Source organism: Protopterus annectens, chromosome 7.part0 (genome assembly GCF_019279795.1).
Source record: "Protopterus annectens isolate FY-2018-M chromosome 7.part0, PAN1.0, whole genome shotgun sequence".
Taxonomy (NCBI): Eukaryota; Metazoa; Chordata; order Ceratodontiformes; family Protopteridae; genus Protopterus; species Protopterus annectens.
In genome coordinates, this window is record NC_056739.1 from 746,408,767 (window position 1) to 746,428,388 (window position 19,622).

General features: G+C 43.3%; 1 protein-coding gene across 5 annotated transcripts in view; it reads right to left on the reverse strand.

The window, feature by feature from the left end:
• The window catches only part of AP4M1 (adaptor related protein complex 4 subunit mu 1), a 1,285,664-nt gene that overhangs the window by 1,068,870 nt on the left and 197,172 nt on the right, over positions 1 to 19,622 (reverse strand). For all 5 annotated transcript variants that reach the window (XM_044077275.1, XM_044077274.1, XM_044077273.1 and 2 more), the window contains exon 3: positions 9,456 to 9,541. In XM_044077275.1, coding sequence (XP_043933210.1) covers positions 9,456 to 9,541 — 86 coding nt within the window. The remainder of the gene's footprint in view (positions 1 to 9,455; positions 9,542 to 19,622) is intronic.

Consider the following 19,622-nt stretch of genomic DNA (forward strand, 5'->3'; position numbering starts at 1 on the left):
AGGAAAAATCACTACGTGTGTCAGGCGAGGCTCTCTGAGATTTCTGAAACAACATTTTAACACTCTTCCGACCCTTGGGATATGGTCTGGAAGGAGTGGAAAAATGGACTCCCACGGCAGAGAAAGTCTTGCCGTCCTATTCACACCTAGTCAGAGTGTCTTTCACCTGTGGTTCAAAAAGAAAGGAACGACGCTCTAAAGGGTTCCGCAAAATTACAGCCGCATCCATGCGTGTCTCCTGAGGGCCACGCCTGTACCTGCGGCTCTACTCGCACCATTGGCTGCATAGGAAATGAGCCTCATGGAGGAGTTGACTACAGAATTAAAGATCACCAGATGAGAAGCCACTTTAGCTTGAGCCCCTTCAGCTGATGGATCCTGGAAGGAATCTCCGAGCTCTTTCAGGAGATCCCTCTGAAGCCTGGTAAAATGGCATAAGTAATTCAGTGATCTCATGGAAAAGGTCGCTGAAGCAAACATTCGCTTCCCATATCTATCCATGGTCCTAGACTCCTTGTTAGGAGGATGGACAGAGGAAGAAGTTTCCGCTAACTCCTTTTTAGTGGCGGCTGCTACGACCATGGCATCTACGGGAACACCCTTAGTAAGGAACTGTTTACCAGGGGGTGCAGTGATAAACTTGCCGGGTCTCCTTGGGGTTGGTTCCACTGTATCTGGGGCTGACCAAGCCCTTCGAGCCACCACTGACATTAGTGGATCGAAAGGCGGAGAAACGCAGGAGGTGGAAGGTCGGGAACCGAACGCATTCAGGAATACAGATTTGTCCTCGGTAGGGGCTAGGGCATTCCAGTTCTCCCTCTGCTTAAGCATTTCTAGGATGTCCGAAAAGGAAACATCTTCAGAGGGGGATCTCAGGGACCCTTCCGATTCATCCAAATCCATATCTGAAGTGACAGACTCGGGGGAGTCAATGTGTTTCCTCTTGCACTTCCTCTTCCGAGGGGGCTCCTCTGAATGATCAGGGGATGCCTCGGAAGAAGAGGAAACACCCAATGGGGTGCTCTGGAGTGCTGGTTCCCCACGCTTGGGGTCTGGAGAAGGGGCAGAGGTTGACACAGGCACTACAGGGGACGGAGCCAGTGGGGTCGAAAGTGGAGCTGACTCAGAGGCCAGTACACTCCTCATGACATCGAAGGCATCCCTGCCACGATGCAGAGAAGGCTCCGGCTCAGAGGAAACCGGAATCCTCCTCCGCGCCGAGGGGGATGGCTCAGAGGCCGATGTAGGAGCCGAGCTCACCTGTGCCGATGCTCCGAGAGGGAGAATGGGGTCGGACAAGGGTCCGATGCCACTCGCCCCCCTGAGCCGACGAGGGAGTCTCGGTGCCCAGATCCCTCGACGGACGGCACCATCGAGGGAAATGGAGCTGACGACGGAACCGAAGGAGAAATAGTTATCGGTGGCGACGGTTCCACAATTCGAACAAACTCTCGCTCCGAGCTCAATGGAGTCGGAGGAGGAACATCGATAGAAGCGGATGGAGCCAACACCTGTTGAGGAGGACTGGACAACATTTTGGCCAGTGTTTGCGACTTCAACAACCTGCTGACCACTCTCTCCATGTAGTGATCCGAGAGCCTACAGGACAGAGAAGAGTGGGAGGATCTGTGACTGCGGTCACTCTGCAACAGGGGAGACCGAGGAGCCGAATGTAAAGATTCTAGGGAAGGGGACCTCGGCCTCTTGTGGGTCCACAACGGCTCCGAAGGTACTGGTGGAGCCGATGGGGAGGCAGTCTCCTCGGTTCCAGCCGGAACCGAAGTAGTAGGTAAGGCTTGGGCCAATGACTGCTCCGAGCTGGGAGCCGACGATTTGGTCGGTTTAGGAGATTTCACAGGCTGAGCCTTGGCCGGTGAATCCTGGGGCTTAAGAAGACCCCTCAAAATAAGCTTATTTTTGCGCTCCTGCAGAACTCTTGGGCTAAATGCATGGCATACAGAACAAGAGTCCTGCAGGTGCACTGCGCCTAAGCAACAGAAGCAAGAAGTGTGCCCATCTGTCAGAGACATTTTTTGACAGCATGAGTCACACTTCTTGAATCCAGACACCTTGGATTCTTTAGACATATCCACAACTAGAAAGATACTACACTGAATTGTTTTGGCCAAAAGGCCGAACAGCAAAAACTAATACCAGACACTAACCACAAAAAACAAAAACACACAATATAATACAGTTAAAGATTTTTTTTTTTAAACTAGGAAGCCTCTAACTTAAACGGCTACCTAACAATCAGAAAGAAGAAAAGCTTAAACTAAAACGCTACCTACAAGAGGGATGGGGGGGAGGGGGAGAACTCTCTAATTTAAACGAGTTCTAAGGGAAAACTACAAATACACTAAACTACAACAAACTAGTTAGCGACTATTATTTTAAACAATAAACTACCAGAAAAAACCCTAATCTGACAGAAAAAGTAGTTCAATAAAACTTATACGAGCCTGAGCCAGTAACAACGAACCTCGCAGCTGAAGCGGCAAACGAGATCTGGGTAGCTAGCGCTAGGCATCATGGGATAAGGGGTAGCCTCAAGCCAGTAAACAGCTCTTGAGCTACAGAAGATGGCCGAGTCGGAGCCGAGGATCGGCTCCGATCCCAACAAGCAAGAAACGAAGGCGAGATAGGCAACTTTACATCTATGGTTCTTTCCTACCTCTCTCCTGCATATTCCTACATTGCATTCCCTTTGTTCTTCCCCCTGCTTGCCGCCCATTACACCACTTTCCTATCAACCCCATTTTAAAATCTATAATCTGGTCAGAAAATAGAATCGCACACAACACACAAATACAAAAAAAACCACTGGAGCCCTTCACTTTGGAGCCCTTCACTTTTTTGCCTCTATGTTTGCATGGAGTTTGGCATCACACACCAAAGCCAAACGATGGTAAATGGCACTTCTGTGGTGCTGTTACCTCTGCGCAATAATACGTCAAAATACAGTAGTGCATGGTGAACGTAAAGGAAAGTAAAATTTCACTGCATTTTCAATACTTCTTTAAAATATTACATACATCTGGATTTAAACCCCATATCATCTGGGGTGAAAAAGGAATGTGTCAATGCATTTACACCTACTGCCACAGAGTCAGCTAAGCAGTAGGCATGTTTCATACACACAATGCTAACGCTCATAATCTTAGAAATCATCCTCACTTTTATGCACTGCGTAACTATGTGCAAACAGGGAAAGCAGTAGAAATGAGTATCCCACATGCGCAAACACTTTGCCAGACATCATGAAAACCCGGTGCTAGCCGTTATGCAAAGTAAATAACGGCATGCAATAGTTTTGTTTACTGGCCATTTAGTCTTCATGCCATGAAACTACATGTGGAAACAAAAAAAAATGAAGGCCCTATTTAAGAATATGTCCCATATTTACAATGCAGTAATGTGTTACCTCCCCCCATGCACTGCAATCCTGGTTTCTCAGTACTTGTTCACAAACATATCAACTACACTACATAAATTAATAACAAATGTATGATATGCCATGCACATCTTTAGAATCACAATCCACATTCAGATTTTCAAATACATGTAGTAATGTGGACACCTCTTTGCATATATTTTGTAAAGCTGTCCTTAAAAGTATACCTGCACACTGGAACACAACCAGCACATACTACACATTGTACACACATCAATCTGGTAACCTGAAGAACTTGAAATAACTTGACAGATGAACATACTTACACATCCATTTCATGCAGGCCTCCCATCATCATTTCTCCAACATCCAGTGCAGATGTCATCCACCATAAGTTGTCCTGAAGACTACCCACATATGTCATGGCATGGTTTGCAGGGCTTGTATTTTCTTGGTGAGAAATCACTGATCATTTCTATACAGACACTAGTAATATCCCAGTTGTGTGCAACACACATGGGAGTTGTTAATACTAGATCCATGTCTTTTACATCTGTTGGATGTCCTAAAAGAGGCCATCGAGGGCATGCATGATACACTATCATCCTGTGGAACTTAACTGGGATAAGGCACCTGACAAATCCACACTGAGGTACTCGCTCAACATTGTCAGATGTGGCCATAAACACCTATATCAAAGTGGTTAGACCTCTGGATCATATACGTGGCAGATAAATATGTTGAAATGTGTGAAGTGGCTAACATCTCTGGTCCAGTGATCAGGTCCATACATCAGGGCTGTCTGCTAGACCCTCTCCTGTCCATTAATTAAGTCACAGATGTCAAGAATAACATACACAATGTTTCCAAACAGCTGTCTGGAGGACTACAGACTGAAGGCAATCATTGACTCCAACTATGACATTAGTATAATACAGACAGTATCAACACACAGCAAAGTATGTTGCCACAACCCTGACAACACACGACAGGAAACAAAAACATGGGGGATTTGTAAAGTTATGAAAACAAATGCACAAACCAAGGATAATGTACACAGCAATTGGTTTGCTTATAGTACGCGATAGGTGACCTGCATCCTGGGGTAGACGGTATGTGGAACATCCACCAGCATGTGGCCACAGTGGTGAGTACTCTCTTGTATGCAACACAACTGAGTATGTGCAGGACATCTTGTATGCAACACAACTGAGTATGTGCAGGACATCCACATCAAAGGCCAGAATACCTCCATAGTTCACAGCTTTCATCACACCAATAACGGAGTACAATGTGCTCTTCATCATATAACTCCCTACACACTTTCCAGTGATATACAACTGAAGTTCAACACCTTTGCCACAGTGAGCTGTCACACATCTTACTGGTCGTACCTTGGTATTCTTTTTGTTGCATAAACATTATTGTCTGATGGTGCGGAACACTCAAACGTGTTACACCAGATGCATGTCTGACACCTGTTTTGGTGATGCACACAGTACATACACAGGTGTTTGACAACACTGATGGCATGGGTTACATTCATGGTAGTATGGATTGTGCCATATACATGTCATGAACACCAGTGAACTAACCTGGATTTGTCATAATGTCATATAGAGGTATAGCAGTGTCCTGCATGGGTTACATTCATGGTAGTATGTATTGTGCCATATACATGTCATGAACACCAGGTTAGTTCACTGGTGTTCATGACATGTATATGGCACAATCCATACTACCATGAACACCAGGTTAGTTCACTGGTGTTCATGGTAGTATGGATTGTGCCATATACATGTCATGAACACCAGTGAACTAACCTGGATTTATCATAATGTCACATACAGGTAAAGCAGTATTCCTCCGAATACCTCCAGCAGATGCTAAAGTGTTAGAACAGTGTGTATGATTACTCTCATAAATTGTTGACATATTATAATAGTTGTACAGGTGTATTTGTGCAGAACCATGTATGATCACTCAGAATCACATATGTTGTGTCAGAGACATGGGATTACTGGTGGTATTATTCTGATATTGTCCATGATTGTGCACGCTTCTTTTACTGTTGTTCATGGGCCTGTAACTGTGTCCCACTTGTTGGAGACCTCTGCTGACATTATACTCCTATTCAGGCAAATCCACTTGCAGAGCTTCTCAACATGCACCCAACACAAATTGTATATAATATCACTGACAGATGTCCTCTCCATTTGTTCATGTCAGGATGCTTATCGCACAAAGACATCTTCTCCATTGTTACGTCACCTTGTCACGTCACCTTGTCTGACAGTCATAGGTTGGTACTAGGCTATTGGCCCTAGGGCCTATACAAGCCTAGCCAAAAAAGTACCCAGGCTTTCGCCACCCAAGAAAATTATTTTCCTGTGCCCCTGTCAAGCAGAACCACAGAAGTGATCCCCGGGGTGAATTTCTTATTACCCATCCAATCATCAAGATTTTTCTTGAAGAGTGCTAATGAGGAGCTCTGTTTGACATAGACAGGTAGTCTGTTCCAGAGTATGGGAAGTCTCTGGGACAGGAATCTATCCCTCCAGCATGTTCTGTTTATTGTGGTGACAAGGTTTAGGTCCCTAGAGCGTGTAGCTCGGAGCGATTGGGATTTCTTAAGTGGAGCATGTCCAACAGCTCTGGGTTTGACATAGCTGTGTATGTTAGCCAGAGATCGCCTCTGAGTAGGCGATATGCGACGGAGTAAAGCTGGAGTTTTTTGAGACGGTCTGCGTAAGGCATCTGTTTGAGGCCAGTAATCCTCTTTGTGAGGTATTTTTGCGGCCTTTCCAGTTGTTGTAGATGTCTTGTGAGGTACATACCAAAAGGGGCGTTGTACTCTGTAATGGGTCTAATGAGTGATGAGTACAGGGAAATAATGACCTCTTTTTTTCTGGATGAGAAACCCTCTGTGATGAGGTGTGCCACGTAGAAGGATTTCCTGACCACTGTGGCAATGTGATTATCAAAGGAGAGACTACTGCCCACCTGTGTCCCAAGGTCTCTTATCACACTTTCGGTGTTAAGTAGACTACCGCATATGTGGTAGTTCATGGGTACAGAGTTTTTACCAAAGGGGATGACAATGCACTTTTTGGCATGGAGCTTGAGACCATGTCTTTGACACCAGGCATCTGTCTCAGTGAGGCCGTTTTGTAGGATGTCCACATCGTTAGGAGTTTCGATTATGGCTCCTAGTTTGCAGTCATCTGCGAATCTAGTTAACCAAAGACCTTCTGTGTTAGCCTGTACTTCAGAGAAGTAGATACCAAACAGGAGGGGACCCAGGACTGAACCCTGTGGTACTCCACTTGTCACTGGTCTGAAGTCAGATTTGGAGTCTGCTACTTTCACAGTGTGGATTCTGTCAGTAAGCCAATTGGCAACCCAACTTGTGACATAGGGATTTATACCTAGTTTAGTGAGTTTATCTATAATTCCAGAGTGGGGGATGGTGTTGAACGCCTTGGCGAGATCTAGATAGGCTGTGTGAACCACCTTACCCTCATCTATGGCTTTGTTGACTACTTCAAAGAAGTCCATCAGGTTTAGGAGACATGATCTGCCTTTTACAAACCCAAACTGTGTGGGGTCCAGAGTCTGGAGATCTCCAATGTCTTTGTTTATGAGTTCCATGATGATATGTTCCATGGCCTTGCAGACGAGGCTCATCAGGCTAATGGGGCGTTAGTTCCCAGGGTCTGGTGAGGCCCCCCCCCCTTTGTGGAGTGGGATAACTGTCACAGTGTGCCATTCAATGGGCACAAAGCCTGAGGGGAGGCTATGATTGAACATGGTACTTAGGTGGGGTGCCAGTTCATTCTGTAGTTCATGTAAAAGGCAGTCTGGGATGTTGTCAGGTCCCATGGATGCTGTGTTCTTGGCTTTGGAGAGTGAGGTTTTTACCTGTGCAGCCGTGATTACAGGAACTTTACATTCTTCCGGTATAAATATGGGCCCTTTAGGGGGTGAGAGGGGGGGTAAAGTTAGCACTGAACCTATCTGCCAGGATGTTGGCAATATCAGTTGGTTCTGTATATTTAGCGTCGTCATGCTGTAACTCAGACCAGATCTGAGTGTTCCCATTGAGATTCTTGACATAGCTATAGATTGCTTTGTGGTCGTCTTTAGAATCAGTGGCAATTTTGTTTTCATAACTAGCTTTGGAGGATTTTATGAGGGATCTCAGCTTCTTACTGAGGCTGACCAGGGAGTTCCTCCAATCGTGGGAATTTTACTCTTTTTTGCAACAGTTTCTTTCTTCTGTTGTAGAGTTTGTTTATGGCAGAAGACCACCAGATTGGCTTCCTTTTTTTGGAGGCTAGCATCTTGGTTCTGTTAGGGATAGCATGATCCATGCAATCGTGTAAGTGCTTATAAAGTGCATTTGTGTAGGATTCAGCAGTTATACCTCTATTGTCCATCTGCATGGGTGTCGTGACGTTTACCACTTCTGTCTTAAGAAGCGTGAAGTTGGCTTTGGAGAAATTTTTTACGGTTGTTTTCCTAATGGGGGGTGGGAGCAGGATGTGGATGTCATATAATATACATTTTTACTGTGAAGTCCGTACTGTACCTTGATGATAAACGATTAGTGGTCCTGCTACAACTGTCTTTCATTTATATGCCCTCATCTGCTGTACATTAGTGTTTCACCTGTCCTCTTTCCCTGTGTTCATTCCTACAATTCATCTGTGTATCCCTATGTAATACACACACCTCCCCTGACTATTTTAAACTGCAGTCCATGTACCCTTACAGATCATTTACACAACCTTTGCCCAGAATGGCTGGAATGGGATTTCACAATACTCTGCAAACCCCGGTAATCATTGTGGCATTCTGCGCAATCCCGCTCAACTGTACTGCACTGCTGTAGACAGATTTGCTATTCATGTTATTTTACACGGTTTCCTGGCCGGCAACACTGCTGCCTACCAAGAAACTGCGCTTGTTTACATTTAAACTCTGTGTGCAGCATGAATATGTAATTAGCTCTGATGCTCACTGCACTAAGCCTACAAGTAGTTTACTAAATACCACAGATAGTCTTAATCTTCTTCCAACTGAAAGTAAAGACTATGTAAGAGCTGTGAATGAGCTGCTTCTGTTGTCTAGGGTTTGACTCCCTCAGTCTCTATCTGCCTACTGCACAAGTCACTTAAGATAGAGCTCTCAGGTTGAATCTGAAGGACATCTATATGGCTCAGTGCTCTACCTTAGACAACTAATGCAAACAAACAAGCATTCTCTTGACTCTGGACAGAGAAAGGTTGAATCTGAAGGACATCTATATGGTTCAGTGCTCTACCTTAGACAACTAATGCAAACAAACAAGCATTCTCTTGACTCTGGACAGAGAAAAGTTAACATAACATAAATATACATGACTGCAAGGGGAAAACAGATGGACTTAAGCGGTAGGAGAAGGCACTACTGGCAAACTGCTAATGATCAGCATTTTTAAATATTCTTTACCAAGACCTGCTGATCATCAAGCCTCCTTAAATGGACTGGAGTAGATTCTTCACAGCCATCATGTGTGGCGGGGTCATTTAGGCAGCCATGAGGGTTACTTGTGTCCTCACTGACATCCTAGCAATAAGGAAATTTACTGATTCATCTTTGGTCTATTTTACTTTACCGTAAGGTTGATGGGGCCATAGAAAATGCTGGAAGATTTTAAAGAAGATTATGACTCAATACATTACTACTTTAAAAAAAAAAAGAGAGAAGAACCCTGACTTATGTAAAGAAGGGCAGAGGTAACCATTTATAAGCTAGCTGCATAATTTCAGCATTTAGATGGGCACTTTTTGGCTCCTTCACTGCAAGTTAATGTAGATAACAGAATGGTAGACTGCCTTTCATATGATAACAGACCTGTCTTTGGGTTCTAAAGTGATTACTCTAAACAGCCATAAATTACTCTGGTGATAACCTGTGACTAAAGAAGCCTAAAACTTCAGTCTGTTTAGTTTTTGTACTAATTAAATAACAAAATAACTTCTTAAATGAGTAACATAAGTAAAACTATCACTCTTACCATGATAACTGGTGCCTGGTTCTCTGGAAGTGTTGTAACTTTCTGATAAAAAATGTTAACTACTTCATTTCCAGCTTCTCCACGAACTGAATACAAAGGACAAATTAAGGAAAACAGAATTCAACAGATAACTCACTTCGGTGACAGACAGCAGGGTTCTACATTACGTTATGTTCTAAGCTGCTATTAAAAATGCTCACTTTTCACTTCTGGTAATAAATGTGAACCAAGTAAATAACGCACTAACCACATTCAAAAGTAATAATCCGTGTGATGAGGTACATAACTTTGGGTCAATCACTGCACATCGTAACAGCCAGTTACCAAACATAAATAACTGTTAACTGAACAACATTTCATTAATGATGTATTAAAAGCACTTGCAGCATGCTGTAAAGTTAAGTTCCGCTTTCAAAGAACAGTGCACTTCTTGCATGTGGCAGCTGGAAAGTGAGTGCAGCAAACGCTATAAATACCTTAATACATGCTTTCGTAACCACAGAATCAGACAATTCAAAATAATGTAGGTGCAAATGCAGCAAGTGAAGGGTACTAAAGGGGCTAAGGTGAAAAGTTAAAATGGCTGCAGCAAAAGGGAGGATACCCAACAGGGAGAATAAAGTGAACATAATACAGAATAAAGAGAGCATCATTCAATCTTCAAAGGCTAGAAAATAGAATGAGCGAGCTAAAAGCTGAGAGGGCAGAAAGTACAGTTGTGTACCTACCATAAATGTAGATGTTAGAGTGTATTCACTGTTGAAGTCATTACTCTTGGGTTATCCTGCTGGCAGGCTACCATCAGTCGGCCAGAATTCCAAAGTCTAGGTCCGGCGTCGGTTGCTGTCGCCTCTTCCCTGACGTCAGTGCACCAGGGGTATAAAAGATGCAGCAGACGCCATTTTCTTCAGTTTTTCTTGCCCCAGATGTCAGGTGCCCCAAAAAGGTAGGTTGAAAAATATACCAATAAGAAACGCATGCACACAAAAATAACATTTCCTTCATCTACAAGCAAATACACCAAAAAGGTTGTATAGGATAGAGAAGTGCAGATAAGTCCCAGCAAAGAGAAGGGGGATGGTGGGTGGGTAACCTGGACTGCAACAGTGAATACACTCCAACATCTACATTTATGGTAGGTACACAACTGTACTATGTTAATCGTGTTTCACTGTTGCAGTCATTACTCTTGGGTAGAATCCCAAAGCGGAGGATGGGTGGCTGGGCTAAATAGGATTAGGAGAGGCTATGAGGCCCTGCAGAACTGCAGTGGCGAAGCCTGCTCTGGACTTAGGAGTAGAGAGGCAAGGGGTAGTGCTTTGTAAAGGTGTGCACTGAACTCCAAGTTGCAGCCTCTAAGATTTCTTTTGTTGGTACTCTTCGGAGGAAGGCTGCTGAAATGGCTGCTGCTCTGGTGGAATGAGGCCTAATGCCCTTAGGCACTGATTTGCCATGTTGAAGATAGCAGAAACGGATGCAATGGCCTATCCATTTAGAAATGGTCTGTTTTGAGATAGCCTTTCCTTGTGATCCTGCAGCATATGACACTAAAAGTTGCTCAGTCTTTCTGAAAGCTTTAGTTCTGTCCAAGTAGAAGCGCAACTGCCTGTGTATGTCCAAAGAATGCAGAATTTTCTCACCCTTGTTCTGTGGATTTGGGTAAAAGGTAGGCAAGTGAATGCTTTGGTTGAGGGCCACACTGGACACCACCTTAGGCATAAATGTAGGGTTTGTCCTCAGAGAAACCCTGTCTGGATGAAAAATGATGAAAGGTTCCACAGCCATGAGTGCTTGTAACTCCGAGACTCGCCTTGCAGAGGTTATGGCTAGGAGCAGAGCTGTTTTCCAGGATAAGAATTTTATATCTGCTGTTGATGCTGGCTCGAAAGGAGGCAGTGTGAGTTTTTCCAAAACATAATTGAGGTCCCAGGCTTGAATTGGTGCTCTCCTTGGAGGCCTAATGTTTTTGGCCCCTCTGAGGTACTGCCTTATTAAAGGATGAGAAGAGATAAGTGGTTCTGGACTGTAATGTGCAGAAATGGCAGAGGCATGAATCTTAATTGAGGAGAAAGAAAGGCCTTTGTTCAGCATCTCAGTTAGGTATTATAAAATCTGAGGAATATTTGGTACAGACGTGTCAATGCCTTGTTCCTGGTTCCAAGCACAGAATCTCTTCCATTTTTCTGCATAAGATTTTCTGGTACTGGGCCTGCTGGCCTCCAAGATAACATCCATAACAGCTTTTGAAAGAGGAGTGTTCTGAATGGCTACATTATCCGCCATGCTGCCAGATTTAAGGTCCTGAGTTGGCTGTACAGGATCTGATTGTTTTGTTGGGTCAGAAAGTGAGAAGTTTGAGGCAATATCCATGCTGGACCTTGAGACAAGCTCTTTAGGATTGGGTACCAGTGTTGGCGTGGCCAGTCTGGTGCAATCAGAATAACTTTTGGCTTCTCTTGTCTGACCTTTAGGAGTACTCTGGGAAGGAGAGGCAGGGGGAAAAGCATATACTGTTAGATTTTTCCAGCTGAATGATAGGGCGTCCACTTTCCATGCTTGCTTGTGGTAAATCCTTGTGCAAAATATCTGCAATTGACAGTTGTGAGGGGAGGCAAACAGATCTACGTCTGGGCATCCCCATTTCCTTAGTATCATGCTGAAGACTTGTGGATCCAGTTTCCATTCGTGGGGATCCATGAGGTTTCTGCTTAGTTCGTATTTGTTTTTCCTGGCAGGAATTGTGTTTGCAGGTGAACTTGAAAAGCCAATGCTTTGTCCCATAAGGTCATGGCTTGTCTGCAGAGGGGGTAGGAATGTGTACCTCTCTGCTTGTTTATGTACCACATGACCGTAGTGTTGTCTGTCCTGGATGAAGCAGGTCCTTGAAAGCTGTCAGGGCATTTTGAACAGCTAGCATCTCTTGACTGATGTGAAGATGCATCTGGTTTGCAGGCCATATGCCCTGAACTCATTTTCCTGCCATATGGGCCCCCCCCCCAGGCATAATCCGATGCATCCGTTGTCAGTGTCTGTCTGGCTGTGGGTAAACTGAATGGCAGAACCTTGTTGTGGTGACAGGCTTCTGCCCACCATCGAAACACCTGTTGTAGGCAGGGAATGAGTGCAATTATTGTCTCCAGGCTGTGGCAATGCTGAGTCCAAACACTTTTCAGATACCATTGTAGTTTCCTCATATGCAGTTTGGCATATGGAATTAGTGGAATGCAGGATGCCATGAAACCCAAGGCCTGCAGGATTTTCCTTGCAGATAAGTGGGTTTTTGTCGCCAATTTCTTGAAGTAAGTAGTCACTTGTTTTTGCTGGCTGGCGTGAGATAAGCCCTCTGGGCAGTTGTACTTAAGCTTGCACCCAGGAATATTATCTAATGAGAGGGCACTAGTTTTGATTTCTTTTCGTTTACTGTGTACCCTAGGCCAATTAGTAATCTTTTTACAAACGCCAGATGCTTTAGAAGAGTGTCTTTGTTCTCTGCTTGAATTAGGCAGTCATCCAAGTAGGGATATATTTGAATTCCTTTTTGTCTGCAAAACGCAATTACTGGTGCCAGGCATTTTGTGAAGACCCTGGGCGCAGTAGTTAAGCCAAAGGGCAGTACAGAGAATTGGTAATGCATTGAGCCAGCTATGAATCTGAGGTATCTTCTGCAAGACTGTCTGATTGGGACATGCGGGTATGCCTCTTTTAGGTCCAAAGTTACGAGCCAAGCCCTCTCGCCCAGCATGGGCAGTAGCTGCTGTAGAGTCAACATCTTGAATTTTGGAACTTCCAGAAACGTATTTAGTATAGACAGGTCCAGAATTGGTCTCCAGGTTTTGTCCTTCCTGGGTACTAGGAAAGTCTGGAGTAAAATCCTTGCCCCTGCTCTTGTTGTGGTACTTGCTGAATGGCCCTCATGTCCATGAGGGCTGTAATTTGTTTTTGTGCCTCTGCCCATTGATTGTGTGGCAGGTCTGGCATGCCCTTTGATCTTGGTAGAGTGTGAAAATGGAACCTGTAGCCTTGGGACACTATGTTCAGGACCCATTTGTCTTGGGTAGCCATTTGCCAATTTGATGAAAAAAGTGCCAGTCTTCCCCCTAAGGGGGCTGTCAAAAGAAAACTGCTTGGAACTGGTAGGGGAAAGTCATTGGGACTGTTTCCTGTAAGGTTGTGATTTGTCTTCTCCGCCTTTGGAGGTAGAAGCACCCCATTGTTTAGGCCTGTATGAGCCTTGGGACTGAGATCTGCCTCTGGGACGCCTGTATCTGCCTCTTTGTGGTCTGTCTGAGACTGGAAAGGACCAATTTTTAGAAGGCCAGTTCCTGCTAAACCTGGGTGGCTGCACCTGAAAGAAATCCTTGACTGTCTGCATGGATTTTGCTTTATCCTCCATTTTTTTCAACACCTCTTCTGCTTTAGTACCAAACAAAGTATCATGCTGTAATGGTGCATCTAATAATTTTGCTTTAACATGATCAGGCAGATTCTGTTCCTTTAACCAATCATGCCTTCTAATAACAGAACCTGTAACAGCGGTCCTGCAAGAGGCCCCCAGTGAATCATAACCACATTGCAAAGTATGCTTTCCCACTTGTTCAGTTGCATGCAATAAATCCTGCAATTCCTTGTTCTCTGAACATTCAGTATTTGTCAACATTTTCTGTTTAAGTAGTGGCATTAAATATTGCTGATATTTAACCATATGAAACTGACAATTTAAAGCCCTTACAGCCAGGGTGGCAGAAGTGTAAACTTTTTTCCCTCCATCTGTCTAGAGCCCTAGAATCCCTATCAGAGGGGACAGGGTTTTTACAATGGAAGCTTTAACCCCCTTGGGACCCCGAGATATAGTTTCTGGGTCAGCAGCGGGGTTTTTATATAGGAATTTATGAGAATCCGGGACCCTGTAGTATCGGTCTGGCTTAGCAGGTGCAGGGGGTAAAGAGTCAGGGGACAGACCGGACTCTGAAAACACATCATCTACAATGTCTAGAACAGGTGGAATAGCAAGGGGTCTGTGCTGAGGAAGAAGCAGAAAGTCTCTGAGCCTTTTCTTAGATTCGGAATAATCTTGGCTCTCCCAGTGAAAATGCTCCCTCATAGTATGCAGTGTTTCCCCAAAAGAATAGTCCTCAGGAGGCGAGGCTGAAGGAATGGATTCTTCAGCATCAGAATCCTCATAGGGAAGCATGGAGTAATCCTGTTCAGAAGAGGAATCAGAGGAAATAGATACCTGATCAGAAGAATCATACTCTGTCTCTTGCCTAGGCCTCTTATCAGGAGGGGGATGGGAGCCCCTGATCAAAGTAATTAGGTCTTCGGCCATTTTGAGCATCTGTTTTTTAGGCATGGAAGTCTGAATAGGAGAATGCTGTACTTGTTTCTTGGTCTTTAGAGCTGCTTTAGTCTTTGTCTTTGAAGCTGAAGATGGCTTAAAATATAGTTGTGTAGGTCTGAAGACACCCTCAGAAGCCGATGCCTGCTCAGCGACTCCGGACCCATCTGAGGGAGTGATTTCCAAGTGTCCAATACCTTGAGTTTCCAGAGGCCCAGTCGACTCCACGTGGGAGTCGGTTGCGACCTGTGGCTCTGAGGTAGTGGGCGCCAGGGGCTGAGAAAGCGCCTCACTGAGAACTGAAACCGGCGACTGGCCTAGAAGAGGCTTCGTCATCGGTTTTGGACCTCTGATGCCTATCCTTGTGTTTTTTTGTAAACTCCGGTTGTCGGCTGTTCAGACGGCATTATATAATTAAATCTTCGGCCAAAGTAATGAAATGCAAAATCGAACTGACGCTTGATAGTGCGTTGGTTAAATCTAGCACAAAACCGACAGCTAGCAACGTTGTGATCAGGGCCTAGGCAAGGAATACAGTAAGAGTGAAAATCCTTATGAGGTATTTGCTTCCCACAAGAAATACAATTGTTAACTTTTTCTGACTTCGGTCTGGAGCATGAAAAAAGTTTCCCCAACGGGGTACTTAGCTTTAATGAAGACTTCAGTTCTGAAATTCAAATTTGAAAATCTCAGGAGTCGGACGACCGGCACTTGCGAACTGCTTTTGCTTCGGGCACCGCGCGGCAAGAAAGACTGAAGAAAATGGCATCGGCTGCATCTTTTATACCCCTGGCTCACTGACGTCAGGGAAGAGGCGACAGCAACCAACGCCGGACCTAGACTTTGGAATTCTGGCCGACTGAGGGTAGCCTGCCAGAAGGATAACCCAAGAGTAATGACTGCAAATGTGAAACATGATGAATATCATGTTCTTTTCTAGGCTTGCATCATGAGAAAGAAAAAAAGGTTGTGACAGGAAAAAAAAAAGGCAAAAGAAGCAAACTCAGCCATAAATGAAACCAAGGGACGAATGGAAAATGACAATGATGATGTGGAATCACAAAGGAGTGAATTGTGGCAAAAATGGGATTACATTAAGGAAACTTTCTTCCAGTGTTATCCAACTGTATAAAAAAGAAACATATGGGAAGAGATGGACAATGGAATTAGCAGAATGGAAAAAGATGAAAGTAAAGTGTCAGATACAGCTAACAAACAATGAAGACACAACTAAAACTGAAGGAGATGGCATACAGGAGGTAAAGACACTCTAGTTAAAGACAATCAATGTCAGAAAGGAAGAGGACTTTGCAGAAATCCTACATGTATTCTTAGTCTCAGTGCTCACAAAGGAGAAGTTACGCAATGTGCCACTAGTTGGGGGGAGGTCAATAAAGGGAATAAAGGGACAGAAGGTAAACAAGTATCAAAGTCTCAAGCCTGCATTTGGATTCCTTTACATTAAACCCTGAAATAGTAATGAAGGATGAACAGATTTTCTGATCACTGCTCAAAGGGTGGATAATGCCTGTCAACTTGTTGGAAAAATTACATCCGCGTAATTCATGTTTTTTTTTTCTTGCTCCACTTCCTACCAATTTTCTTGGCCAAATGATCTACTGATTTTCTCTCACACAAAGGGTGAAAGTCAGCCAAGAAGGGATATCATTTAGGCAGCCATCAGGATTGATTTTCAGAGGTTTTGATTTTCTGCTTATAGTCATTTGTCTCATTGCGTGCTCAGCTATGCGAGGGAAGGGGGCGTGTAATGGGTTGCCCAAACTGGATGTTCTCTCATTTCCACAAGGGGTGTTGCTAGCAAGCAATGCCATCTACCATCCCTCAAGGCACAAGAAGCAGTTCCCCCACCACCACCAAAATTTGCCATAGAAATGACACCATCCCCATATGCTCCCCAAGAACTCATAACCCTCCCCTCTCCCCAGAAGGGGAGAGCAGGCCAAGCCCCTTCACTCCTTATCCATCTTTGCACAGCTCCTTCAGTCCAAGGGATGAAAGGGGAGTCACAGTCATGTGGGTCATTGTCCGGGCTCCACAATTCTGTACCATGGAACCAGGCCATCATTTAAGTTGATGCTCTTGCAGAGGAGCAAGTTCTCCAGCAGCTCTCCACAACCCTGCTTTAATTACCTATCCAAGGTTGCTTGGCCTTCAGAAAATGAAACATTTAATTTTGCAAGGAAAAATCCTTTTCTCAAGACCATGAGCCACTGAATCACAATTCGTACTAAGGTTTTACATTTCATATGCACTTGAACATACTTTGTCTTTATGGAAAATAAATATACATACGTGTGTGCATATATATATATATATATATATATATATATATATACATATACATACATATGTGTGTGTGTGCATACATATGTAAACAATTCCAAGCAAAGATCCTAAATCTTCTAGACTCTGTTGCATATCTGGGAGACAGATATATCCATCCAACCTCACCTCATTGTTTCTTTGTGAATTGCTTATACAATTCTCTCTTCCCAATCCTTTCTAACCTCCTCTGATTGATTCTTATAGTCATCATGCAATATTTTATATGCTCTACTTATTATTCCTTTCTTAATGGCAACTTCTGTTCTACATTCTACTAAAAACTCTACCAGTGCTGGCCTTTCATTTAGGACACCTCTATTTCTTTATCTTTGCCTATACTCGTATATCAATCCTTGATAGGGAAAGTGATCTTTAACCTGCAGTCCAAATAAGTTCTCCCGATACCTTCACTCCTTTGCCAGTTTCCATCAATAAATTCCAGCCCCCACTTGCCTATTGTCTGTATCCCTAAATTGCAGTCAGTGCTATTAGTAGACTCTTCCTTTGCAATTCCTGTGTTGGCTTAGTTCCTAGAATACTTTCTGCTACTTTAGGATTATAATATTCTGTATGATTGTTATTCTACTTAAAGGTCTGCATCTAAAATCCCAGTCTCTCCTCATTTCTTGAATTTCCTCGGTTTCATCAACATCATACCTTCCACTTTGAATTATAGTTTTCTGCTTGTGCTATATATAGGATCCTTAACTGTATTGCTCTGAAATACCTCTTCAAATTGGGTAATCAAAATCTACCCTATTCAATTGGAACAATAACCTTATCCCACTTGACTCTTGCCATCCTCCCCTCCCAGATAAAATCCTTAAGCTATTTATTAACTGCTATCCACAAATTTTCTGGTTGATAAAAATATGTCTGACATGTATACAAGACTAAAGGGACTAAAACACTAACTACTTGAATCTTACTATCAATATCTATAATAGAGAAGTTCCATTTTCTAAGTTTTTGTATTATCTTTTGTTTAGTCTCTTCCCACGTGTTCTTAGCTTCCACACTAAAATCATTTAAATCTATACTCCTAAATGCTTTATTTTATCATATCCTCATAATTATGGATATTGCTGAACCAATTTGTATGTGGGTACATAATTTACTGCTATTACTTTCGTTTTTGCTTCATTAATTTTGTATCCCAAAAATATTTGAAACTGTCTCAATATGTTCCCCAGCACTGTAATGCCCCGTTCTGGTTGTCAGGTATAAAATAATGACATCTGCAAATACAGGCAGCTTTTCTTGACTACCATGCCAATTATATTCTTAAATTTCTGAGTCCCTTATTTTCTTTGCCAATGGTTCAAAATATAATGCAAATAAAGGGGAGAGAGGACACCCCTGCCTGGTTCCTCTGCTTAAGCACCCACTACAACTTTCACCTCCAATCCCCTCATATATCCTCCTAAATCAACCTTAAAATTTTAATCAGGAAATGCAAATGCTTCCATTGCTCTGCTCCTAAAGTCACAGCTTAATCTGTCCAGTGCGCTCTCTGCATCAAGACCCACCAACAACAGTGGTATTTTCTAACATTCTGCTTCCCTCTGGGTCGTGTTCTGTTAATGTTGTCAAGCATTTGCCTCCCCTCCACAAAACCACACTGGTCCAAAGCTATCAATTTAGGCACAGCTTTCGACATTCTTTTAGCCATTATAGACAAACATTTTATAATTATGGTTTAGTACTGACATGGGCCTGTATAAAGCTGGATCTGATGGATTTTTTACCCACATTAGGTATTACAGCTGTCACAGTTTTCTTCCAGGATGTTGGTGCTTCTAGTCCTCTTAAAATATTGTTAAACAAAATCTTCTAGATCCTTATCAGTTTTTTTTCCCTTTCCTAGCTTCCAAACTTCCACAGGAATACCATCTACTCCTGTGGACTTTCCTGTAGATTGGTTATACACATCACCATTTTTATCTCAGTTCCTCCTATCTTAACTGTTAGTAAGTGAAGCCTCTCAACTTCTAACCTTGGCATATTTAATTCTTCCATAAACATTTTCATTTGTAACTTTTCTTGATTTCCATTCATTTCTGCATTAGACAGACTTTCATAGAATTTCTGAAATACAGTTTTAATACTTCTACAGGATCCCTTACCTTCCTTGTTATAGGTTCCATAAACATGGTGATAGCCGTTTCTACTTTCTGTTGTCTGAGTTGTCGTGCTAAAAGTTTTTGTACCCTAGAGGTATTATCAAAACACAGTTGCTTAACAGCAATCTTTCCAAACTCATGCATATTATCCAGGTACTCCCTTATTTTCTGTTTAGCATTCTACAGTTGCTCCTCTTCTTGTTCCGTGAGATTCCCCTGATTTTGCAACACTAACATTTGTCAGTCCCTCTAAATAATTTGTGTTGCTTCTTAACCATATCTCCCTTTCTTTTACTGACACTATTTTTAAACTCCACTGTAATTTTAACTCCCACCCTAGCTATATTTTCAGAATAAATTTCT